The sequence below is a fragment of the Oculina patagonica genome, chromosome 6, assembly GCF_052425735.1.
Source record: "Oculina patagonica isolate OP01 chromosome 6, crgOcupat, whole genome shotgun sequence".
Classification (NCBI taxonomy): domain Eukaryota; kingdom Metazoa; phylum Cnidaria; class Anthozoa; order Scleractinia; family Oculinidae; genus Oculina; species Oculina patagonica.
Window position 1 is genome coordinate 34,913,364 of NC_135763.1, and position 24,700 is coordinate 34,938,063.

At 42.3% G+C, this 24,700-nt stretch overlaps 2 protein-coding genes across 3 annotated transcripts in view; both read left to right on the plus strand.

Moving 5' to 3' along the window:
* The first annotated feature begins 38 nt into the window (after positions 1 to 38).
* Positions 39 to 21,049, plus strand: LOC144657015 (ATPase family AAA domain-containing protein 3-like). Its single transcript, XM_078517296.1, has 18 exons — positions 39 to 362; positions 1,394 to 1,470; positions 1,970 to 2,071; positions 3,073 to 3,132; positions 3,244 to 3,313; positions 12,265 to 12,337; positions 12,943 to 13,035; positions 13,134 to 13,203; positions 13,868 to 13,935; positions 15,890 to 15,977; positions 16,077 to 16,133; positions 16,289 to 16,414; positions 16,783 to 16,907; positions 16,994 to 17,045; positions 17,302 to 17,372; positions 18,237 to 18,410; positions 19,357 to 19,465; positions 19,804 to 21,049. The coding sequence occupies exons 1-18, from the start codon at positions 140 to 142 to the stop codon at positions 19,984 to 19,986; spliced, it is 1,821 nt and encodes a 606-aa protein (XP_078373422.1). The 5' UTR covers positions 39 to 139; the 3' UTR covers positions 19,987 to 21,049.
* Positions 21,050 to 23,496: 2,447 nt separating this feature from the next.
* LOC144656949 (uncharacterized) overlaps positions 23,497 to 24,700 on the plus strand; it is a 6,379-nt gene continuing 5,175 nt past the window's right edge. The window contains exons 1-2 of one of the 2 annotated variants that reach the window (XM_078517211.1): positions 23,497 to 23,724; positions 24,617 to 24,700. The exon at positions 24,617 to 24,700 is cut by the window's right edge and continues 393 nt beyond it. In XM_078517211.1, coding sequence (XP_078373337.1) covers positions 24,644 to 24,700 — 57 coding nt within the window. In that variant the 5' untranslated portion in view covers positions 23,497 to 23,724; positions 24,617 to 24,643. The remainder of the gene's footprint in view (positions 23,725 to 24,616) is intronic. The other variant, XM_078517210.1, reaches the window with a different exon arrangement.

The window sequence follows — 24,700 nt, forward strand, 5'->3', positions numbered from 1 at the left end:
CACATCCAGCGGAGCTACCCATTGGTGCCAAAGCGAGGCTGCCGGTTTGGAGCCTTGCACGTGTGAAAACTTACATCAGACATCTGACCGAAAATTTTAGAAAAACTTTCGTATTTCGGGCAGTTCTCCTTCCTTTCTGATGTCTTGGATATTTGGAGTTAACAAGCCTCCTCCGCCCGGCGAAGGACCGCCTCAGATCCCTGGGGCACCGCCCGGAGGAGACGATCAGAGCGGCGGTGACCGAGGATCGAATGATGACAAATCGGAGAGCGAGGGATCCAAAGCTGCTCCAGTTTGGAGAAGCTTTGATCCCTCAGGACTTGAAAGGGCTGCTAAAGCTGCGAGGGAGCTTGAGAAATCACGTGAGTGTTAAATACGATAAAGCGAAGAGACATATATACAGAAAGTCTTTGTACTAGACAGCCATATTCACCATCTCTCTTGAATCATGGAACAGCTGATATTAACACTGCAATGCAGAGTATAATTTTCATTGCAGTATTGCACTGCTGCAGACTGTCAGCAAGCCAAAATATTTTATTCTTTGAATATTTCTTGGAAAATATACCCTTTGGAACAATCTATTTAAGTGAACCAAACACAAACCCTACTCCCCTCCCCCCCTCCCCAAAACCGTCATATTCTCTGTATAATATTGATCATGCAGTGCAAAATTGAGTTTTAAACCAAATGTGGTGATTTTTATTTGTTATTTGCATTTTGCTTACCATTGAGGTTGTGGGTATAAATTTTAGCTAATGCTGTTGACCAACATAAATAATTTGGTTGCTGGATGTGCATCAGTCAATTCCAGAAGTTCCCATCCTCCCTTGGGCCAACCTGCCCCCTCTAGGCATAAGTATTTAGAAATAGGGCAAATTATTCACGGTGATGACAAGGAAGCCATTCGAATTCCTCACAGTCCCGGTCATGGATATACATTGGGAGAATGGTATTGCTGGTATTAACTGATACAAAACCAGTCAATTAATCAACAACTGCTAGGAAATAGGCATGGCTTCTGTCCCCCATAAACTAGTCATCAAACTTGCTAGGCTGGTAAGGAATGGGTTAGGGGAGGCTCGCAGTTGCCTACACGGCAGCCAACAATGACGTCGACGACGACGATGATGATGATGATGCTGATGATGAGTTAAGTTTAACATTGAAGGGAAAAAAGTCACAAAAATTAATTATAATTTTATCAATATGATTGCACAGACAAAAGTTGTCGGGGGGGGGGGGTGGGAAAAAACCCTAAGTTACTTCGGATACATATATAAGGATTATTTCCAAGTATTGACGACTTTCTGTGTAGCACAAGTATGTCTTATATCAATATGATTACCGGTAGATAACCACATTTATTCATATTTTTATTTTCAATATTTAGATCACTCTAAGGAAGCTCTGGAGATGGCTAGAGTTCAAGAAGCAACAAAACAACTGGAGCAACAGCGCAAAATCAAGGTAGATATATTTGTGGTTTAAATTTATCTTGATTAAAATTTTTCAAATCAGTTTGATTTTTATTTCACTTCGTTCCAGATTATGATAATGAATATGAGACAACGAAAATTAAAAATCAAACTGGTTTAAAAAAATTTAAACCAAAGAAAAATTTAGACCACAATATATATATCAAGGTATTTTCAATCTGAGCCATGGAACATACAGGTATTCAACATGGCGACTGAGAGCAGAAAGGAAGCAGAAGACTGCTCAAAAGGCTTACTCAAAGGCTTTTTTGATTTAACTTTAATGATAAAGATTAGGTGCAAGTCCTGTAAATTTTACAACCAAGCATGAAACATGTTTTAGCAATGAACAATGCAGTTAACAATGTTATTAAGGGAATTGACTTGTTTCACTTACTCAAAACAGGTATTAATAGTGTTGTAAACACGATATTAGTAGCAGTCTACATACACCTTCCTTTGAAAATGTTAACTGTCACTGTAATTTTTAGGAATACGAGGCAAATATTGAACACATGCAGTTGGACAAAGTAAGAGTAGAACAAGAAGAGAAAAGAAAAACCCTTGCAGCAGAAACTCAACAACATCAGCAGGTACAAAGACAAGTATCACAAAACAAAACAAAGAAACAGTGACAGATCTTATGGGCCCTTTTAATCTTGAAATGATTTAACAACCCTCCAAGTTTACTTTTTTCCTAAGTAGCCATTTGGCCACCGACTGCTCAGGTTTGGTCGCCAGTGAAAAATTTTAGTCGCCAAATTAAGCTCACGCTTTCAATCCTTCTTCTCAATTTTAGTCGCCAGGCTGGCGACTTTGGTTCCAATTTAGTCGCCAGCTCCAAAATTTTAGTCGCCATGGCGACTAAAATGGTCTTAACTTGGAGGGTTGTTTAATGTGTTACAGTACCACTCAAATGTAAGTTGACAGTTTTGAAGTTCAAGTGACTTGAATTTCGAGATGAGTAGCCTGCACACTGGCCTCAACTATGTACAACACTCGAAGTGCAGCGCGCTTGGTATAATTAGTTCTCGAGGAATCACTCAAGCGACAAGCTCATTATTTTCCCAACTTGAAACTCGGCACTCAAAAATCTTGACTCAAGACACGAGTCTCAAGGATCGAGGCAAGAGGGACTATCAACTTGCATTTGAGCAGTGCTGTATGTCGTGAAGGCCAAAAACAATAGCCTCCCCAAATCTAAGTTACAAATGAACCACCATCTCCCTGCCACACTTTTTGGTGCATGAAAGCACCCATTTTCACTTCAGAACTCCTCTCTTCACTGAACAAAGCATTTTCCTTCCAAGACAGAGATTCAAGGGAGATTTAGGACTTTTATTAGGAGGGGGTGCACCCTTAAGAAATGGCATAACTGCCTTTTTCTTGCAGAATACCAGTTGTATTAGAAATCCCCAGGTCATCTCAAAGAGGGGTGTGCACCGCCTGCACCCTCCCCCTAGCCCCTGAGATTAGCATCCAATTTGGGAAGCCAGCAATTTTGCTCTGGGCAAAGGGGAGAGTTCTTGAGCGTGGCAGGTCTACCTTAACTAAAAACCTACAAAGACACATCATTTGTTCTGTTCTTCATCAGCGTGCTCAGTACCAAGACCAGTTGGCAAGGAAACGTTATGATGATCAACTATTGCAACAGGTAATACCAACATTAATGATTTTCTTACCAGTCTCCAGACATGTAGCTTTTACATTTAATGCCATAAGCTTTGATGGATATATTATTCATGATAAACATATCTCTTTGTAGCGACGCATGAATGAAGACAACTTGGCTAAACAAGAAGAGTCAGTTAGAAAACAAGAAGCTATGAAAAGAGGTTTGTTACAATTGTTTGGTTGAATTAAACTTTGTATGCTGTGTCTGTCCTAGTTTAGTAAAAAAAAATCTCGATGATTTGGTAAGTGCAGAATGCAATATGGAACAATTGAAAGTATGTTGTTTTATATATGTTCGTGTTTATTTGCTTTATTTTACTTTCGGAAAAACTGTTCACAGGCTACTTGTATTCTTTCCCAGGTGTTCCTTACGCTAATCTTTGCAAACGTAACACGACACTTTTGTTCGTTTGTAACAAAATACTTTTGTCTTCCTTGAAAATGCGATAACATGAAACTTTTGTTTTTTGTTTGTTTTACGGCGGCATCGATGACATTTGTTTAATTTAATTAAGTTACGGTTTAGACTGCACGAAAGACGATTCTCAAAAACTAAAGAAACAAATCTAATCAAAAAACATATTTTTCGACAGGTTTTTTAAAACGCAGTACAGCTAGGATATTTGTTTCCTGGTTATCAGGTGTTCACGCCGAAAATCCCGGTGCAAGTTTTTGCATACCTAATTACGAAAGCGCCGTGAAAGTCTCAAAATCTAATTTAATTAATTTGCGGTTTTTACTTGGCGCCAAGAAGTCTGCAGGAAGCCTACCGCAAACACGCAATACAAGCGATGTTCATGATAGTTCCAGAAAACAACGTAGACTAATCTGCGCATGCGTTTGGTGTAAATTACGTTGAGTAGTACCACAAGGAGAGCAAAGGGTTTTCTGAAACAAATATATACGTTTGAGATCTTCATATGAAAGTAACGTAGATGTGCTCCAGGTTTTACCTAGGGGTACGGTCAGGTGCTCCCCACCCCCACCCCCTCCACAAGGAATAATTAATTAATTGATATTAATTAATTAATTGGTGATTAAAAGTTTACACCATAGTGCTTTAGCGCCTGAGGGGTTTAGCAAACGACAACCCACCAAACCATCACAATAGTGCATTCTGCACTAAAAACTGGTTCTCCAGGTTCACTATCTTCAACTGTTTCTCCTGGTTCAGCTGGTTAACATGGTAACCGTAAAATTCCAGTTATAAGCCCCCCGGTTATAGGCCCATCTACCTGGAAACAAAAAAATACATCCGGTTATAAGCCCCCCTCCCCCCCCCCCCCGATATAAGCCCCTCTCTTTTGAATGACAGTACTGAACAGGACTAAATGTTGTCTTAGGATATGTTTTTAACCTAAAAACGTATTTCGATCAACACTCCCGTGACTCGTTTCGAACCTTTTTTTTATTCCGCTTATAAGCCCTTCCAGATATAAGCCCCTCCGTCCGCTTATAAGCCCACCCAAACTCCCTTACAAAGTTGTATAAGCCCAGGGCTTATAACAGGAATTTTACGGTATCCTGTTTTTCCTGGTTCACATGGTTCACTTGGTTCTCCTGGTTAACATGATTCACCTGGTTTTCCTGGTTCACCTCGTTCTTTTGGTTCACTTGGCTCTCCTGGTTCTCCTGGTTCTCTTGGTTCTCCTAGTTCACCTGGTTCTTCTGGTTCTCTTGGTTCTCCTGGTTCTCCTTGGTTCTTGGTTCTCCTGGTTCACCTGGTTCTTCTGGCTCACCTGTTCTCCTGGTTCACCTTGTTTACCTGGTTCTTCTGGCTCACCTGGTTCTTTTAGTTCGCCTGGTTCTTCTGGCTCACATGGTTCTCCTGGTTCTCTTGGTTCTCCTGGTTCACCTGGTTCTTTTGGTTCACCTGGTTCTCTTGGTTCTCCTGGTTCACCTGGTTCTCTTGGTTCTTCTGGTTCACCTGGTTTACCTGGTTCTTCTGGTTCACCTGGTTCTCTTGGTTCTCCTGGTTCACATCGTTAACCTGGTTCTCCTGGTTCACCTGGTTCTCTTGGTTCACCTGGTTCTCTTGGTTCACCTGGTTCACCTGGTTCTCTTGGTTCACCTGGTTTGCCTGGTTCGCCTGGTTCACCTGGTTCTGTTGGTTCTCCTGGTTCTCCTGGTTCACCTGATTCACCTGGTTCACCTGGTTCTCCTGGCTGTTCTGGTTCTCTTGGTTCACCTGGTTCTCTTGGTTCTCCTGGTTCACCTGGTTCTTTTGGTTCACCTGGTTCTCTTGGTTCTCCTGGTTCACCTGGTTCTCTTGGTTCTTCTGGTTCACCTGGTTTACCTGGTTCTTCTGGTTCACCTGGTTCTCTTGGTTCTCCTGGTTCACATCGTTAACCTGGTTCTCCTGGTTCACCTGGTTCTCTTGGTTCACCTGGTTCACCTGGTTCTCTTGGTTCACCTGGTTTGCCTGGTTCGCCTGGTTCACCTGGTTCTGTTGGTTCTCCTGGTTCTCCTGGTTCACCTGATTCACCTGGTTCACCTGGTTCTCCTGGCTGTTCTGGTTTTCTTGGTTCACCTGGTTCTCTTGGTTCTCCTGGTTCACCTGGTTTTCCTGGCGCACCTGTTCACCTGGTTCTTTTGATTCACTTGGTTCACTTGGTTCTCCTGGTTCTCCTGGTTCACCTGGTTCTCCTGGTTCACCTTGGTTCACCTGGTTCTCTTGGTTCTCCTGGTTCTCTTGGTTCACCTTGGTTCACCTGGTTCTCTTGGTTCTCCTGATTCACCTGGTTCTCTTGGTTCTCCTGGTTCTCTTGGTTTTCCTGATTCACCTGGTTCTCTTGGTTCTCCTGGTTCTCTTGGTTAACCTGGTTCTCTTGGTTCTCCTGATTCACCTGGTTCCCTTGGTTCTCCTGGTTCTCTTCGTTCCCCTGGTTCTTCTGGTTCTCCTGGTTCTCTTCGTTCTCCTGGTTCACCTGGTTCTCTTCGTTCTCCTGGTTCTCCTGGTTCTCTTCGTTCTCCTGGTTCTCCTGGTTCTCCTGGTTCACCTGGTTCTCTTGGTTCTCCTGGTTCTCTTGGTTCTCCTGTTTCTCCTGGTTCACCTGGTTCTCTTGGTTCTCTTGGTTCACCTCGTTCTCTTGGTTCTCTTGGTTCACCTGGTTCACCTGTTTCTCTTGGTTCTCTTGGTTCTCTTGGTTCACCTGGTTCTCTTGGTTCTCTTGGTTATCCTGGTTCACCTGGTTCTCTTGGTTCTCCTGGTTCTCTTGGTTCTCCTGGTTCACCTGGTTCTCTTGGTTCACCTGATTCTCCTGTTTCTCTTGGTTCTCCTGGTTCACCTGGTTCTCTTGGTTCACCTGATTCTCCTGTTTCTCTTGGTTCTCTTGGTTCACCTGGTTCTCTTGGTTCACCTGATTCTCTTGGTTCTCTTGGTTCTCCTGGTTCACCTGGTTCTCTTGGTTCTCTTGGTTCACCTGGTTCTCCTGGTTCACCTGGTTCTCCTGGTTCTCTTCGTTCTCCTGGTTCTCTTGGTTCTCCTGGTTCTCCTGTTTCTCCTGGTTCACCTGGTTCTCCTGGTTTACCTGGTTCTCTTGGTTCTCCTGGTTCTCCTGGTTCACCTGATTCACCTGGTTCTCTTGGTTCTCCTGGTTCTCTTGGTTCACCTTGGTTCACCTGGTTCTCTTGGTTCTCCTGGTTCTCTTGGTTCTCCTGTTTCTCCTGGTTCACCTGGTTCTCTTGGTTCTCTTGGTTCACCTCGTTCTCTTGGTTCTCTTGGTTCACCTGGTTCACCTGTTTCTCTTGGTTCTCTTGGTTCTCTTGGTTCACCTGGTTCTCTTGGTTCTCTTGGTTATCCTGGTTCACCTGGTTCTCTTGGTTCTCCTGGTTCACCTGGTTCTCTTGGTTCTCCTGGTTCTCTTCGTTCTCCTGGTTCTCTTGGTTCTCCTGGTTCTCCTGTTTCTCCTGGTTGACCTGGTTCTCCTGGTTCACCTCGTTCTCTTGGTTCTCTTGGTTCACCTGGTTCTCTTGGTTCACCTGGTTCTCCTGTTTCTCTTGGTTCTCTTGGTTCTCCTGGTTCACCTGGTTCTCTTGGTTCACCTGATTCTCCTGTTTCTCTTGGTTCTCTTGGTTCTCTTGGTTCACCTGGTTCTCTTGGTTCACCTGATTCTCTTGGTTCTCTTGGTTCTCCTGGTTCACCTGGTTCTCTTGGTTCACCTGGTTCTCCTGTTTCTCTTGGTTCTCTTGGTTCACCTGGTTCTCTTGGTTCTCTTGGTTCTCCTGGTTCACCTGGTTCTCTTGGTTCTCTTGGTTCACCTGGTTCTCCTGGTTCACCTGGTTCTCCTGGTTCTCTTCGTTCTCCTGGTTCTCTTGGTTCTCCTGGTTCTCCTGTTTCTCCTGGTTCACTTGGTTCTCCTGTTTTACCTGGTTCTCTTGGTTCTCCTGGTTCTCCTGGTTCACCTGATTCACCTGGTTCTCTTGGTTCTCCTGGTTCTCTTGGTTCACCTTGGTTCACCTGGTTCTCTTGGTTCTCCTGGTTCTCTTGGTTCACCTGGTTCTCTTGGTTCTCCTGGTTCTCCTGGTTCTCTTGGGTCTCCTGAATCTCCTGGTTCACCTGATTCACCAGATTTACCTTGTTCTCCTGGTTTACCTTGTTTTCCTGATTATTCTTGTTCACCTGGTTCTCCTGGTTCACCTGGTTCTCCTGGCTCACCTGGTTCTCCTGGTTCTCTTGGTTCTCCTGGTTCTCCTGGTTCTCCTGGTTCTCTTGGTTCTCCTGGTTCACCTGGTTCTCCTGGTTCACCTGGTTCTCTTGGTTCTCCTGGTTCTCTTGGTTCTCCTGGTTCTCCTGGTTCTCTTGGTTCTCCTGGTTCACCTGGTTCTCCTGGTTCTCCTGGTTCACCTGGTTCTCCTTGTTCTCCTGGTTCTCCTGGCTCACCTGGTTCTCCTTGTTCTCCTGGTTCTCCTGGCTCACCTGGTTCTCCTGGTTCTCCTGGTTCTCCTGGTTCTCCTGGCTCACCTGGTTCTCCTGGTTCACCTGGTTCTCCTGGCTCACCTGGTTCTCCTTGTTCTCCTGGTTCTCCTGGTTGTCCTTGTTCTCCTGGTTCACCTGGTTCTCTTGGTTCTCCTGGTTCACCTGGTTCTCCTGGTTCTCTTGGTTCACCTGGTTCTCCTGGCTCACCTGGTTCTCCTGGTTGTCCTTGTTCTCCTGGTTCACCTGGTTCTCTTGGTTCTCCTGGTTCACCTGGTTCTCCTGGTTCTCTTGGTTCACCTGGTTCTCCTGGTTCTCTTGGTTCACCTAGTTCTCTTGGTTCTTCTGGTTCACCTGGTTCACCTGGTTCTCGTGATTCACCTGGTTCTCTTGGTTCTCCTGGTTCTCCTGGCTCTCCTGGTTCACCTGGTTCTCCTGGTTCTCCTGATTCACCTGGTTCTCTTGGTTCTCCTGGTTCTACTGGTTTTCCTGGTTCTCCTGGTTCACCTTGGTTCACCTGGTTCTCTTGGTTCACCTGCATCTCTTGGTTCTCCTGATTCTCCTGGTTCTCTTGGTTCACCTGGTTCTCTTGGTTCTCCTGGTTCTCTTGGTTCTCCTGGTTCTCTTGGTTCTCCTGGTTCCTGGTGCACCTGTCCACCTGGTTCTTTTGGTTCACTTGGTTCTCCTGGCTCTCCTGGTTCACCTGGTTCTCCTGGTTCTCCTGATTTACCTGGTTCTCTTGGTTCTCCTGGTTCTACTGGTTTTCCTGGTTCTCCTGGTTCACCTTGGTTCACCTGGTTCTCTTGGTTCACCTGGTTCTCTTGGTTCACCTGCATCTCTTGGTTCTCCTGATTCACCTGGTTCTCCTGGTTCTCTTGGTTCACCTGGTTCTCTTGGTTCTCCTGGTTCTCTTGGTTCTCCTGGTTCTCTTGGTTCTCCTGGTCCCTGGTGCACCTGTCCACCTGGTTCTTTTGGTTCACTTGGTTCTCCTGGTTCACCTGGTTCTCTTTGTTCACCTGGTTCTCTTGGTTCTCCTGATTCACCTGGTTCTCTTGGTTCTCCTGGTTCTCCTGGCTCACCTGGTTCTCCTGGTTCACCTGGTTCTCCTGGTTCACCTGGTTTTCCTGGTTCACCTGGTTCTCTTCTTTCACCTGGTTCACCTGGTTCTCTTGGTTCACCTGGTTCACCTGGTTCTCTTGGTTCACCTGGTTCTCCTGGTTCTCTTGGTTCTCCTGGTTCTCCTGGTTCACCTGGTTCTCCTGGTTCTCTTGGTTCTCCTGGTTCACCTGGTTCTCCTGGTTCTCCTGGTTCTCTTGGTTCTCCTGGTTCTCCTGGTTCTTCTTGTTCACCTGCTTCTCCTGGTTCTTCTGGTTCACCTGGTTCTCCTGGTTCACCTGGTTCTCCTTGTTCTCTTGGTTCTCCTGATTCACCTGGTTCTCCTTGTTCTCCTGGTTCTCCTGGTTCTTCTGGTTCACCTGGTTCTCCTGGTTCACCTGGTTTTCCTGGTGCACCTGTTCACCTGGTTCTTTTGGTTCACTTGGTTCTCCTGGTTCACCTGGTTCTCCTTGTTCTCTTGGTTCTCCTGATTCACCTGGTTCACCTTGGTTCACCTGGTTCTCTTGGTTCACCTGGTTCTCTTGGTTCACCTGGTTCTCCTGGCTCACCTGGTTCTCCTGGTTCTCTTGGTTCTCCTGGTTCTCCTGGTTCACCTGGTTCTTCTGGTTCTCCTGGTTCTCTTGGTTCTCCTGGTTCTCTTGGTTCTCCTAGTTCTCCTGGTTCACCTGGTTCTCTTGGTTCACCTGGTTCTCTTAATTCTCTTGGTTCACCTGGTTCTCCTGGTTCTTTTGGTTTTTCTTGTTCTCCTGGTTCTCCTGGTTGTCTTGCTTCTCCTGGTTCACGTGGTTCACCTGGTTCTCTTGGTTCTCCTGGTTCTCCTGGTTCTCCTGGTTGTCTTGCCTCTCCTGGTTCTCCTGATTCTCTTGCTTCTCCTGGTTCTTCTGGTTCTCCTGGTTCTTTTGGTTTTCCTTGTTTACCTGGTTCTCTTGGTTCTCCTGGTTCACCTTGTTGACCTGGTTCACCTGGTTCTCTTGGTTCACCTGCTTCTCCTGGTTCTCTTGGTTCTCCTGGTTCACCTTGTTCACCTGGTTCTCTTGGTTTTCCTGGTTCACCTGGTTCATCTGGTTCTCCTGGTTCACCTGGTTCTCTTGGTTCACCTGGTTCTCTTGGTTCTCCTTGTTCATCTTGTTCTCCTGGTTCTCTTGGTTCACCTGGTTCTCTTGGTTCTCCTGATTCACCTTGTCCTCTTGGTTCTCCTGGTTATCTTGGTTCTCTTGGTTCACCTGGTTCTTCTGGTTCTCCTGGTTCTCTTGGTTCTCTTGGATCTCCTGGTTCATCTGGTTCTCTTGGTTCTCTTGGTTCTCCTGGTTCTCTTGGTTCTCCTGGTTCTCCTGGTTCACCTTGTTCTGTTGGTTCTCTTGGTTCACCTGGTTCTCCTGGTTCTTTTGGTTCACCTGGTTCTCCTGGTTCACCTGATTCTCCTGGTTCTCTTGGTTCTCCTGGTTCTCTTGGTTCTCCTTGTGCTCTTGGTTCTCTTGGTTCACCTGATTCTCCTGGTTCTCTTGGTTCTCTTGGTTCTCCTGGTTCTTCTGGTTCTCCTGTTTCTCTTGGTTCACCTGGTTCACCTGGTTCACCTGGTTCTCCTGGTTCTCCTGGTCCACCTGATTCACCTGGTTCTCCTGGTTCTCCTGGTTCAACTGGTTCTCCTGGTTCTCCTGGTTCTCTTGGTTCTCCTGGTTTACCTGGTTCTCCTGTTTCACCTGGTTCTTCTGGTTTTCCTGGGTCTCCTGGTTCTCTCGGTTCTCCTAGTTCTCTTCGTTCACCTGGTTCACCTGGTTTTCTTGGTTCTCCTGGTTCACCTGGTTTTCTTGGTTTTCCTGGTTCACCTGATTCTCTTGGTTCTCCTGGTTCACCTGGTTTTCTTGGTTCTCCTGGTTCACCTGGTTCTCCTGGTTCTCTTGGTTCTCCTAGTTCACCTGGTTCTCTTGGTTCACCTGGTTCTCCTGGTTCTCTTGGTTCTCCTAGTTCTCCTGGTTCTCTTGGTTCACCTGGTTCTCTTAGTTTTCTTTGTTCTCTTAGTTGTCCTGGTTTTCCTGGTTCTCCTGGTTCTCTTGGTTCTCCTGGTTCTCTTGGTTCTCCTGGTTCGCCTGGTTCTCTTGGCTCTCCTGGTTCTTCTGGTTCTCTTGGTTCTCCTTGTTCTCTTGGTTCTCTTGGTTCTCCTGGTTCTCCTGGTTCTTCTGGTTCTCTTAGTTCTCCTGGTTCACCTGGTTCTCTTGGTTCTCCTGGTTCTCCTGGTTCTTCTGGTTCTCTTGGTTCTCCTGGTTCACCTGGTTCTCTTGGTTCTTCTGGTTCTCTTGGTTCTCCTGGTTCTTTTGGTTCTCTTGGTTCTCCTGGTTCACCTGGTTCTTTTGGTTCTCCTGGTTCTCCTGGTTCACCTGGTTCTTCTGGTTCTCTCGGTTCTCTTGGTTCACCTGGTTCTCTTGGTTCACCTGGTTCTCTTGGTTCTCTTGGTTCTCCTTGTTCACCTGGTTCTTCTGGTTCTCCTGGTTCTCTCGGTTCTGCTGGTTCTTCTGGTTCTCTTGGTTCACCTGGTTCTCTTGGTTCTCTTGGTTCTCCTTGTTCACCTGGTTCTCCTTGTTGACCTGGTTCACGTTCTCCTGGTTCACCTGGTTCACCTGGCTACTGATATCAATTCCTTGCCCTCCCTCTCCGCCCCGCCCTCCCCCCCCCCCCCGGGATCCCATATGAAAGAAATGGGGTTAAAAAAAAAAGTTGTCCAATGGGGATGTTCCTCAAGCTTGTTCTGACCCCTGAAAGATATCATTTTTCATGCCTAATCGTTCCATTCTGCTAAATACGGTATGAAAGAATTTTTATTGCTTTAAGTGTAACCTGAAACGGGACCTTGTTAACTTGACTAAACATTTTGGCATTTTGTCCACAACACTCTAAATGAAACCAAAATCCATACTTTACACCCCCAAGTGAGATGACCAGTATCCCTATGGAAGTCCCCCCTGGGGAACAACTCTTGCCATCTTGTGGCAGGATGGAAGATTTGAATTAGGGTCCCCCAACCACACAACCTCCCAACTTGGAAATTCAAATAAAGTTTATTGTTAATTGTCATTATCTCTCCAGGTACAATTGAATATGAAGCTGATTTAAAGCATCAAAATGAGATGAAGAGGCTGGAGGCAGAGCTTCGTGGCAAGTAAGTGAAAAGAACACTGGTAGAACAGCTTGTTAAAATAAATAAAATAATAAATAATAAAAAAATGAGAATTTTTCGTGGCATCTTCCACATAGTGGCTCTTCTAAATTAAGAAGATCCCACTGATTCCAGATCGAATTGGAATTTGGAAGTGTTGCTTTCTGTGGAGGGAGAAAACCAGGAGAGCCTGGATGAAAACCCTTGGAGCAAGGATACGAACCAGCAACAAACTCAACCCACATATGACGCCAGGTCCGCAAATCTCTCGGGCCACATTGGTGGAAAGCGAGTGCTCGCAAAACTGCATCATGCCTGCTCCCTTGTTTTTTAAGGGAGGGGGTTGGGGTGCCAATTTTTCAGTCTTGTTTTGGTCTTCAACAAAAATGCCCTCCCCCCTTCCTGAGTTCCCCCCTCTCCTAAAAGATTCATCATTTTTTACTCTATCAGGTGGGATATTCTCTGTCAAAACGATGCACTACTGGACCTACTTGAGTCATCCCTTTCTCCTGTGCAGCCAACAAAATTCAAATCTGCTTGTTCATTGTTTCTTTTTTCATTTATATAGGAAAAGTAACTAAATACTACCAATCTTTTTTTTTTTTCAGAGCCAAGATAGAGCGAGAAAACAAAGATATCAGGCTGGAAAAAATAAGAGTGAAGGCTGCTGAGCAAAGAGAAACTGTTCTGCAGTCAATCAAGTGAGTGCTTGTGTTTTATTTTACTTAATCAGTAATTCCTTGTGATGCAATTATCATTTAACACCATATTTGTTATGTTTCTTTGTGTGTTCCTCCAGGACAGCAGGTAGTATCCTTGGCGCAGGATTCGATGCCTTTATCTCAGACTGGGATAAAATATCAGCCACGGTAAGTTAGCCAGCAATTTTCCTTGTCCCTGCTCACTTGTAAACACCATTTCGTGATTATTTGTGTTGGTTTGGAGGGGGGTGGCCTAATTGATAGTGCACTGTACTCTGGATTGAGCCGTGCAGGCTTGAGCCTTTGCCAGGGTCATTACCTTGTGTTCTTGGGCAAGACACTTTACTCCCATTGTATCGTTCTCCACCCAGGTGAAAAATGGGTACCACTGAATTAATGCCGTAGGGTAACACTGCGATGGAGTAGCATCCCATTCAGGGGGAGTAGAAATTCTCCTAGTCGCCTAATGCTTCTGAAAATGGAATAAGCTCTTGTGGTGTGGGCCATTTGGCTCGATGCAGACTTTACCTTATTGGTTGAGAACTTAAGGGTACACTCTAGTTTAATTCTTGTGGAAGTACTGATCTCCATCCAGGATTACATTTGTGTAAAAGGGTACTGGGAATTGTAGATGAAACCTGATAAAATACTTGGGTTGCCTGCATAAGACTAGCATCCCATCTAGGGTGCCATCATGGCATTGAAAAAAGTCCTCAAGATAATTATGATTATTGCTACTGTAAGTGTTATTCAATAATATTCAGAATTGTTGTATATGCTGGAAACCAGATTGTTTTTCCCAGAAATGTTATCAATCTGATTTTTTTTTCAGGCTGCAGGTTTGACACTCCTTGCTCTGGGAGTCTATACAGCTAAATATGGCACTGGAGTCACTGCCAGGTCAGATTTCCTTTGTTGTTTAAATTCTCTTCCTTCCTGGGATGGGCTGGTCTTCTGCAGTCTCACACTTGGTTATAATTTAAGAGAAATAAATGAAGGACAGGTTCATGGGGTATTCATGATAGCAAAAGTGTGAAATCCGCAAAACAGCTATTCAGAAAGTTCCCCAGGGTAAACATGGAACAAAAACGTGCATTACAGAAAATATCCACACCCACCCCATGGAAGGTCATCAGAGATTCTGGGAAGAGGGGTCTCAAAAGCCAAATTTTTATAGGAAAGTATGGAGCTTAATTGAAACTTCCAGTACTGTGGTCCTCTTTTACACTGTCCATATCAGGGCTTGCAACACGAGTTGAGGCTGAGAAAAAGGGGGGTTTGAATTGGTAGGATGATCAATACGCCAAGAAAAAGGAACCAGTATATCTTTGGGAGGCGCGGTGGCCTAATGGTTAGCACGCTCGACTCCGAGTCGAACGGCCCGGGTTCGAGGCCTGGCCGGGGCGCTGCGTTGTGTTCTTGGTTAAGACACTTTACTCTCACAGTGCCTCTCTCCACCCAGGTGTATAAATGGGTACCGGCGAACTTACTGCTGGGGGGTAACCCTGCGATGGACTAGCATCCCATCCAGGGGGGAGTAGCAATACTCCTAGTCGTTTAATGCTACTGAAACCGGGATAAGCTCCGGCTGTATGCGCCTCATGGCTCGGAGACAGACTTTACCTTTACCTAAAGATAATCTTTATGCAGGAGGCTCTGTTCACCAAAGTGGTTTTCAGGGAGGTCCTGAGATAAAATTAGTAGCATCAGAAATAAACGAATAAAATGATAAAAATATTATTATTGACCTTCTATTACAGCATTGATTAGAAACGTCTTAAGAAGGCTCGATGTAGTTTTTTTAGACTAAGGGTGGTTGTTTTCAAAATTAAAATTACCTAGGAAGCCAATGTTCGATTTTTGCCAAAATACACCATAATGATCAAATGTGACCAAATTTTAATTTTTTACCCGTCACTTAGTCACAACGGTTACCATAGCAACGATTGACGTTTTCTTTTGTTCTCAAACAAGCTTGATTTTCTCGAAATCTAGACTGACACTTGGTGTTTATTTTTTGATATGTTAAAGTTTAGTAGATTGACTAACTGTAGACGAAATTTTAGAAAAATCTGTAAGAGCGTTTTCAAGTAAATCAAGAATGAAATTTTCAGAAAAACACCGTTTTAATATAAAATAGGCGCCTTAAAATTGTTTCGTATTATTTGAGCACAGTTTCTCTCACTGAAATATAAATACTTACACCATCAAAGACCATTAACTAAAAGCGAAAGACTTTTTGCTTTAATTTGTTAAAATATATCGACTGCCGATTGTAAGAAATTATAAGAAAATACCAAAAACTTCATTCTTGATTTACTCTAAAACGCTCTTACAGATTTTCCTAAAATTTTGAGAACAGGTAGTAAATCTACTGTACTTGAACATATCAAAAAATGAATACCAAGTGTCAGTCTAGATTTCGAGAAAACCAAGCTTGTTTGAGAACAAAAGAAAACGTCAATGGTTGCTATGGTAACCTTTGTGACAAAGTGACGAGTAAAAAATTAAAATTTGGTCATATTTGATCACTATGGTGTATTTTGGCAAAAATCGAACATTGGCTTCCTAGATAATTTTAATTTTCAAAACAACCACCCTTCGGCTAAAAAAACTACATCGAGCCTCCTTAAAGCTAAAAAATACTAAAAAATTGGGTCACACTGCCAACAAAACTTGCAGTAGATAGGGTCACACAGGATTTGACCAAGTTTTGTGTGATCATATCAGTTTTAACATCAGAGTGGATCGGATGTTTCTGAATCAATAAGTGTATGTATGATGAAATAAGCTACAAATCACTTTTGGGACTTCATAATACTTTGGGTGACTTGAAAGTCTACTTTCATTGCAGATTTGTTGAAGCAAGGTTAGGGAAACCAAGTCTTGTTCGTGACACATCAAGATTGAGTGTTTTTGGTGCTGTAAGGCATCCAATACAGGTATTTCTATAACAAGACACTAAGTTCATTTCTCCTCTTTGTGTTTGCTGTAACTTTCTTGTCTAAAGGCTGCAAATAATTCTCTTGTTTTCTTCCTAGACTTTTAGAAAAATGTTTGTTAATTATGAAGATTCATTACAAGGAATTATTTTGAAGGTAAATATAAAATGTTTTTGTCTTTAATCACCGTGTATGAACAGACTAGCATGGTCACACCCATAAACACGGCGTGATTACACAAATGTTTTTATAACAAACATAACTTCATGATATAAAATTAATGCTCAAACTGCCTTATTACTTGATTACAGCCCACCCTTGAAACACGGCTTCAAGAAGTTAGCAAGGCAACAGCCAACACCAAGAAAAACCAAGGACTGTATAGAAATCTGTTGTTTTATGGCCCGCCAGGAACAGGGAAAACCATGTTCGCAAAGGTGAGAAGATTTGGTTATTAGTGATTGCTGGAAATCTCTGGTCAGGAATTCCTAGTTTTAGTTCGTTTGAATTGCTGTAAGCTTAGCAAATCTCTTTCAAAGTGCTTTCTTGTTTACTTGTTCGCGATTGCAATTAGGCAAAATTCAAGAAAAGAGTAAACTTCAAAACCAACCAAGCTATCTGATGTTGGTTTTGAAGTTTATTTTTTATTGAATTTTCCTGAGATAAAGTGATCACTAGCGACTGCCAGCAATCGCGTAGAAACAAATTCTCCTTAATAATTTCACCAGCTTTTAACTTTGCATCTGATAGCTTTGACTGGAAAAGTTTCTAGGCTTTCCCTCAAAATATACCTTGCCTATTTCAGAGCCTCGCCAAGCATTCTGGAATGGACTACGGCATAATGACTGGAGGAGACATTGTTCCCATGGGAAAGGAAGGTGTCACCGCCATGCATAAAGTGTTTGACTGGGCACAGACTTCAAGGAGAGGGTGAGAGGAAAATGTTCCTTTTCTTCTGTGTTCAATAACTACTCCTCATGATTTTAATATCTTTTCCGTTCACGTTCACCCTCTAGGCTTTTGCTCTTTGTTGACGAAGCAGACGCTTTTTTGCGAAAACGGAATCAGGTAAAAACGACATTTTGATTCAAATTAGGATATCATACCACAGGGGTCCCACATGTGAAAACCTTTTTTGCAGTACACGCGCGTCAACAGTGTTTTACACCTCTAACAAGAGTTGAACAAGATTAAGCGTAAAGAATGCGCTTTTTTCCACAGTGTTAAACGAGAACAGAGCATCTATCTTTTATTGTTCGTACTGTTCGTACTTATTGTTCGTATTGTGTATTGTTTAAGTATAAGATATGTTTTGGTTACTCAGGAAAAGATGAGCGAGGACCTTCGAAGTACACTCAATGCTTTTCTGTACAGAACTGGAGAATCGTCACGCAAGTAAGATATTTATTCAAACGTTTTGCCAGGGTTTTCGTTAATAATTTAAATAGCAGGCAATTTGCACGCTGACATTATTGCTACAACTTTGGTGCTAAAAATCTTCTCTAACATATAGCTAAAATAAATAAATTAAACAACTTTATTTAAAGAGGAAGCCGCATAAGCTCTAGCTGTTTTTCATGCGGGTCCTATATCCAGGTCGAATTGGAATTTGGAAATGTTTTTTATAAGGAGGGGGGGAAACCGGAGAACCCGGAGAAAAACCCTCGGAGCAAGGCGAGAACTAACAACAAACTCAAACTCACATATGGCACGGGGCCGGAATCGAACCTGGGCCACATTAGTCGGAGGCGAGCGCTCTCTGCGCCATCCTTGCTCCTTAGTCTTTGACTACCTTCAAGTCCACAGCTGTATGATATTGATTTACCGCCGCCTGGTTAGCTCAGTTGGTAGAGCGCCGGACTGCTGTGCGGGAGGTCGTGGGTTCGAACCCCAGACCGGACCAACACTCAGGGTCTTAAAATAACTGAGGAGAATGTGCTGCCTTTGAAACTACATCTGCAAATGGTTAGACATTCTAGTCTTCTCGGAAAAAGGACGATAAACCGTAGGTCCCGTCTCCTGTATCTTCAGTCTTCTAACAGGGGACGTTAAAGAACCCACACACTATTCGCAAAGAGTAGGGCACGAAGCTCCCGGTGTTGTGGTCTGGCCTTTACAATTGTATCTTAAATTACAGTATGTGTAAAGCGCATTTGAACATATATATATATGGAAAATGCGCTATATAAATGCATTATCATTATATAAATGCATTATCATTATTTTATTCTTGTTTGTTCGTTTTTTGTCTGTGTGTAGGTTTATGCTTGTTCTCGCCAGTAACCAGCCTGACCAGTTTGACTGGGCCATCAATGACAGGTTAGACGAGATGATCGAGTTTGGTCTGCCAAACCTCGAGGAACGAGTCAGATTAGTCCGTCAGTATTTTGAACAACACGTGTTAAAACCAGCTACCACTGGATCGCGTACGAGGTGAGATACAAGACAAGATCGAAGCTGATGCAAAATTTGTTACTTTCTACAATTCTCCTTTTTGCATTCATCGACGTTCATTTCTTAGCATATAAGTGTAATGTGCGCAGCCTGCCTTGGCCTGGCCTGCTGCCAATATATCCTGCCCGAGCCCCTGACGAAATCAATACTAGACAACTCCAGTCATGGCTATTCGCTCCGAGGAAAACAACTATCTTCGATACCAAGATTCAACTCGCGATTCATAAAGGATTCACTCAGATACAAGGGATCTGTTCTTTGGAACATTGTTAAATACCACAATCAACAGAATAGTTTTTCAAGTTTTTTAGAGCTTAGAAAGCATGTTGTAAATAGAGCATATTTTACAGATTTTAATTTTAACGCGCTGTCGGCTTCAACAACCCGTCACAGACACAGTGATTTTATATATAATTAGTTTTTAGTTAGTTTATTGTAATCATTTAGTATACATAGCAACAGTCTAGTTAGTATTTAATTAAATAATTAATTTTACTGTAAATATAAGAATTGTAATTTTAGATTTTTTAATTGTAATTTTAATCTTAGCATAGTTAATTTAAATACACGACCCCACAAGCTTTTAGCTTTTATTATTATCGTGTCAAAATAAAGTTTTATCTATCTATCATTCTATTTCACTTGCCAGCAACGTGAAACAACAACAGAAAAGCCGGCTGTCTTGTGTGAGACGTAAGAAGGAGTTGCTTCTAGCAGGGGAGTTAGGTGGGGTGGGGGGAGGGGGAAGAAAATTTGAAAGTGAAGGTACATGCCTCGTGGAAATTTATTTTTCTCAGTCAACTCAACTTCGCAAATCTAAATGTCTTCCTTCCAAGACAACATTTTCAGTGTAACGTTAAACGAGAGAGAAAGGCTTGTATCAAATGTACTTACTTATCATGTTGCCCATTATGTTTTTTTTCAGTCGGATGAAAATTGCAAACTTTGACTTCAGCGTGAAGTGTCATCAAATCGCTGAAGTAACCGAAGGACTCTCTGGAAGAGAAATCTCTAAAATAGCCATCGCTTGGCAGGTAAGGTTTAAGGAATAAAAGAAAACTAACAACAGCGTTTAATTCTTAAAAGTAGAAACCATACCAAACGTCGTGGTAAGGATTTCTTAAAACGTTTCTTGAAAATCTCGATTGTTTTTCTAAAGTGGTCAAGATACAACTTGTAAAAACCACCATCTTAAACGTTAAACCAACCATTGTCGGCAGCATCAAACGTTAGTACAAACTCGAAAGTTTATTTGCATTAGCCAATAGCCGGGCAAGTCTTACGGTTAGACCTTTGTGACCAATGTTTGATATTTTGGTATCGTACACTTCCAAACTTTTTTGATTTATTTTTTTTTTTTTGCTTATTTTAGGCCAGTGCTTATGGATCGCCCGATGGCGTTCTAACAGAGGAAATGATGGATGAAAGAGTACAGGAAGCCGTTCGACAACACAAACAGAAAGTGGAATGGCACCAAACCGAGCCATCAACTGAAACTGTTGAGTCCACTACAACGACCGAGAAAAACAGAGTTTCCACGCCAAAAAGAACTTAGCAAAAGCTCTCACATCAAGAAAGTGATTTTTCGCTATAGGAATTTTTGAAATTAATAGTTACAGGACCACGCACAAGGCGTAGCTACAAGAATAAGAGATTTAAATTTTTAATAACACCTCTCTGTGGTAATGTTGGAAACGCGAGTTCTGCGCGTCTCACGGATCAAGCAATAAAGTCCAGTCGCGTCTACAAAAGGAAAGCTGACAATCAAAAAGAAGCCAACAAGGAGTCCAGTCTACAACAGTGGCACGAATCGTGACGTTTTCTTGACATGTTTGACATCTTTTAGTTGGTTTTCTAAGCTTCTCAGGCAATCAGAGTCAACAATCGTGTGCGTGCAATTTATCGGCACGTGATCACTTTGAATTCTCTGTCTCCCAGCCTACCTTGGCTTGTGATTGGTCAAGAAATGAGGGAACCAACAAAAATTTGTCAAAAATAAATGCAAAAATTATTTTGTTAAGTCACGGATAAAAGTGGACACGGTCTTTTCAGCATTGTCCACTGGACCACTGATACTTTGAAAGTTTTATTTGGCAATTCATCGTCAAAAGTAATGGACGAATGAAAAAATTGGACGATAATTTATAAGCCGAGCGGCAAGTCTCCCGCAAGTCTTCATAGTCTATATCTTCATAGTTTTTCAGGAATCCGCACAACGTTCGATTCTGTATGGACAGTGTTGTACAGTGCAATAGTAACGTGTCTTTGCCTATTTAAATCAGTTTTCAATGAGGAAAGCAAAACCAAAATAATTACTTCGGCCAATCAAAAGAGAAATCCAATCGAAACTCGAAGCAAATAATGTCGCAGGCACGAAGCGCGGGAAACGTGTGTGAGCGTCACGATTGGTATTGGTTTTGGTTTTACTTCTGGTTGGTTGAGGAAGTGGCGCGAGGTTTTCAAACCAATCACTAAGCGTAGTAATGCAAAACCAAAGCAAACGCAAATTACATTCGACACTCAAGTGAAAACCGCTCTAACAATTGCAATTGACTTTATAATTGATATAATGGAGGTAATATAATATAAAAGTCATACAGCAGACATTTAGAAAGGTTTATCAGACTACTCATTCCTGCATTGGAGGTTGCGCTCGCTAGGCATAGAACCTCCGTTATTAGTTAAATCCTTTACATTCATGGAACAAAATCCCTTTCGCTGACGCATAGGTGTGTGTGTGGGGGGGTGTTTTTTCGAGGGGGGGGGGGGGGTAATCTGCCCCGCATACGAGGGTTGTTTGTGTTTGTTTAACGCGCGCGTTGTTTATCCATTGCTTGGGTCACACGTCGCGACCCGCATAAGGCAAATGATTTTCCCAGTGGTAACTTTCGTCAGTAATCGCTTGTCTTGTTGCCATTTATTATTTTGTTGCTATCAACAGGTATCCATCCTGGCCCAAAGACTTAAATTAAGAATTTTTTATGTCGTACTTGGGCACTCCAATAAAATCTTGTCTACTGAAGGAGTCTTTCAGGAGAATTGCTGTAGTGTTGTCGAGGCTTTTTTGTTTTTGTTTTTCTTTTGTTCAGTAATGCTTCTGAGACGAAAATTAACGTAATTAATAGGCCCCTTTACATGGAAAGAGGATGATCCTAGTGCCAGGATCATCCTAGTAGTAGGATCATCCGAGCGCCATATGTTTTCAGCTTTCAGTTTACATGTGAATGGTTGCATTTGGCCCTAACGCTAGGATCATCCTAGCACTAGGATCATCCTATCTGAGACGAGGGATGATCCTACCGCTAGGATCATCCTAGCGTTAGGGCCAAATGCAACCATTCACATGTAAACTGAAAGCTGAAAACATATGGCGCTCGGATGATCCTACTACTAGGATGATCCTAGCACTAGGATCATTCCATTTTACATGAAAGTAAAATGATCCTAGTACTAGGATCATCCTCTTTCCATGTAAATGGGCCACCTTTTTTTGACGCCCCTATAACTCTGACCAGTAAGGACTCATATGCCGTTTCGAGTATTTTTGCAAGCCACGAAAGCCAGTCATTTTTTGTCGGAAGTTTGGAAAGTCTCTCCGCGTTTTGCACATCGGGTAGCGGGAGCGAATGAGAGGCGGCTGTATTTGCAGGCTAGAAATTTAACAGGTTTTCTTTTTCGACAACTCGTCCCCAAGGTCCCCTCTTGAAGCGGTATAGTTTTAAAGGACGAAACCCCGGCAATGAGTTAAGTCGACCGCGGTCAAACAACAGAAAAACGCAAAAAAACAAGAAAAGTACTTCGAAGATAAGGTTTTAAATTTCACTGTTTAAAGATTGATACTTGACCGGTATTCTCATGGTTTACTAAGTTTTTGGAGCTTTACTAAAAAAAAGTCCTACGTGTTTGAAAATAGCGATATGTAGACTTGTCGGCGCCATTTGTCAAAGTTTTTTGGTTCGGATGCGGAACATTTTAAAAGTAACAAACACTCGTTTACCTAAGGAAATGGGGATATGTGTACACTCAGCACCTATTTTATCTATTCTTGCTCATACTAACACTTTAATATGAACGAAATTCGCAAAATAGAAAGAAAAGCTGCCTTAAACGTTTGACCGCGGTGTTGGCAATGAGTCCCCATTGCTGCTCCTTGCGAAAACTGGTGACGTCATCTTGCATTGAGATCAGACACTTGCGATGTAACTTAGCAACAGCACTGATTAAAAGCGAAAACCGCAGGCTCATTTATTACAAGATTTCTTTAGTCGCTGAGATTTTCAAATATGTGGTCCGACTGCAATAACAATTATTCCATGAAGCAATGCAATGTTTTATTTTTTCAACAGTTTGTTTCCAATATTATCCGCACTAGCATTTGCCGAGTGGATAAAACAACGCAACAACGGCGCCAAATAGTAATTAAAAATTAAGCCCAGAATTGAAAGCCGCCAATCTAATCATCGTATTTATATATAAACGCAATTCATTTTCCAAGTTTTTTTACTCATTGGTTAATAATTAACAACGTCCTTGTTCAAACAACTGTAGATTTGAATTTATATTTTAATTGATTTGTACCCTCTTAAACTATTCATTTGAAGCATGTAGTTTAATTTTTTACTGTATGATACGCGCGAACTACTTCAACAATCATTGTTTCCCTCAACTTAAAAAAAAAAACACTGAGAAAATAATGGTACGTATATTGTAATGTATACTTCTTGTTTTGTTTTTTAAATTTGTTGATATTTATAGCGCAGAAAATGTTGTTTTTACGAAGGCGCGAAGCCCTAGACAGTTCTGGCGGTCAGGTCTTAAACTGTGGAGCGCGTTTTTTGCGTTAATTTCCACGCTGGAATTTTCGCTACCTAAATACACAAGCTCACTTATTAAATCTCTCAAAGGATCCGCCGCATTGAATAGAACAGAAAGCAATCTGTGAATTGATCGCTTTATTGCGTATTGTTTTACACTTCTTTCATTGTTTGTTTTGGCTGAAGTTTAACAGCTAATTCGCTCATGTTTATACATGCTGGAGACTAGCTAAACAAAGCTAAGAGCGAAATCTGGCCGTCAATAACGTCAAACTCTTTTAGTTTATCGGTGGTGCGATGTAAGTTAACCTTTCTATTTATCAAACTGCTAAGCTGCATTGTGCGTACTGTAATGAAAGAACATGCAAGACTTCGTTAAATAGAAGAAGGAGGTAAAGTTCACTTTTCTTTTCAAACGTCTTTAAACTTGTAAACAAGCATTGCAACGTTCGTTCATTGCAGCCGAGTATAGCTAGAAGGTGGGTAACGACCAGTAACTCCATTTATAAAGTTTCAAAAGTTTGGTTAAGTTTTTACAAGTACGAAAGAAGTCTTGACCATTACACTAATTTATAAACGACTGTTTTAAGTTGCTCGCTTGTTGCATTTTAACTTTGTTCGCGCGCATGCAACTCTCGCTCGATTCTCTTCGTCGCAGACGAGGGTTGCAATGTCAGTGTTTTTTATGTACACAACTTTAAGTTTCTCTTCGAGTCCCATAGCTCGTATGCTGCCAAGTTGAGAAAAATTGTTTAAATGTTAGCGAGTAAGTACCTAATTTTTCCAGGTTCGCCTAAACAGGTTCTTATATAAATGGTAGTTAACACAAATTTTGGCTATTCAGGTTCTTAATAGGTTCTTATTTGCTAAAGAGCATTTACATTGATGCTTATAGAACTTTTTCGAAACTTTAAGTGGTATTCGGCGTTTTCCTTGTATAAAATTTGCATACACATAAGTGCTTACGAAAAAATGAAGTACTTATCGTTTAAAATAAAACATTTAGATTATATACATGCACAGTAATGCTTTGTCCAAACTTTTTTCTCAAAAGTAAACATTTTTAATCAATTTTAGAAAATAGTAAATAAGAACCTGTTTCCAAATTTGAGGCCAAATAGGTTTTTATAAAAATGGAGTCTAATTTGCAAATTTTAGACTAGCAGGTTATCGCGGGTTTTTACTGTGCTTTTGGGATGAACTGCAAATCGAACTTTGTTAAGAAAAACTTTAGGTATAAAAACAGTGATCAAGTTGGGTTCCCTTTATTGGCTAAAGGTGCTACTAGCGTGCATTTGTACCGTCTAGAAAAATGTAAACCAATTATAAAAAAAATCAAAATATTTGCAATCTTTTTTTCTCATTTCGTAGCATTTTGATTCCGTCGTCTCTCACGCCATGGGCAACAGCTTTAAAAAATGTCATGTTGTTCGAGTTCGACCAAAACCCGCTGAA

Bases quoted from the DNA above. Each gene is read 5' to 3' on its own strand.
- LOC144657015 (XM_078517296.1), top strand. From the start codon at position 140: ATGTCTTGGATATTTGGAGTTAACAAGCCTCCTCCGCCCGGCGAAGGA. The intron at 1,471-1,969 runs GTAGATATATTT...TGTAATTTTTAG, and splicing joins AGCAACAGCGCAAAATCAAG to GAATACGAGGCAAATATTGA. The intron at 3,314-12,264 runs GTTTGTTACAAT...TTATCTCTCCAG, and splicing joins ACAAGAAGCTATGAAAAGAG to GTACAATTGAATATGAAGCT.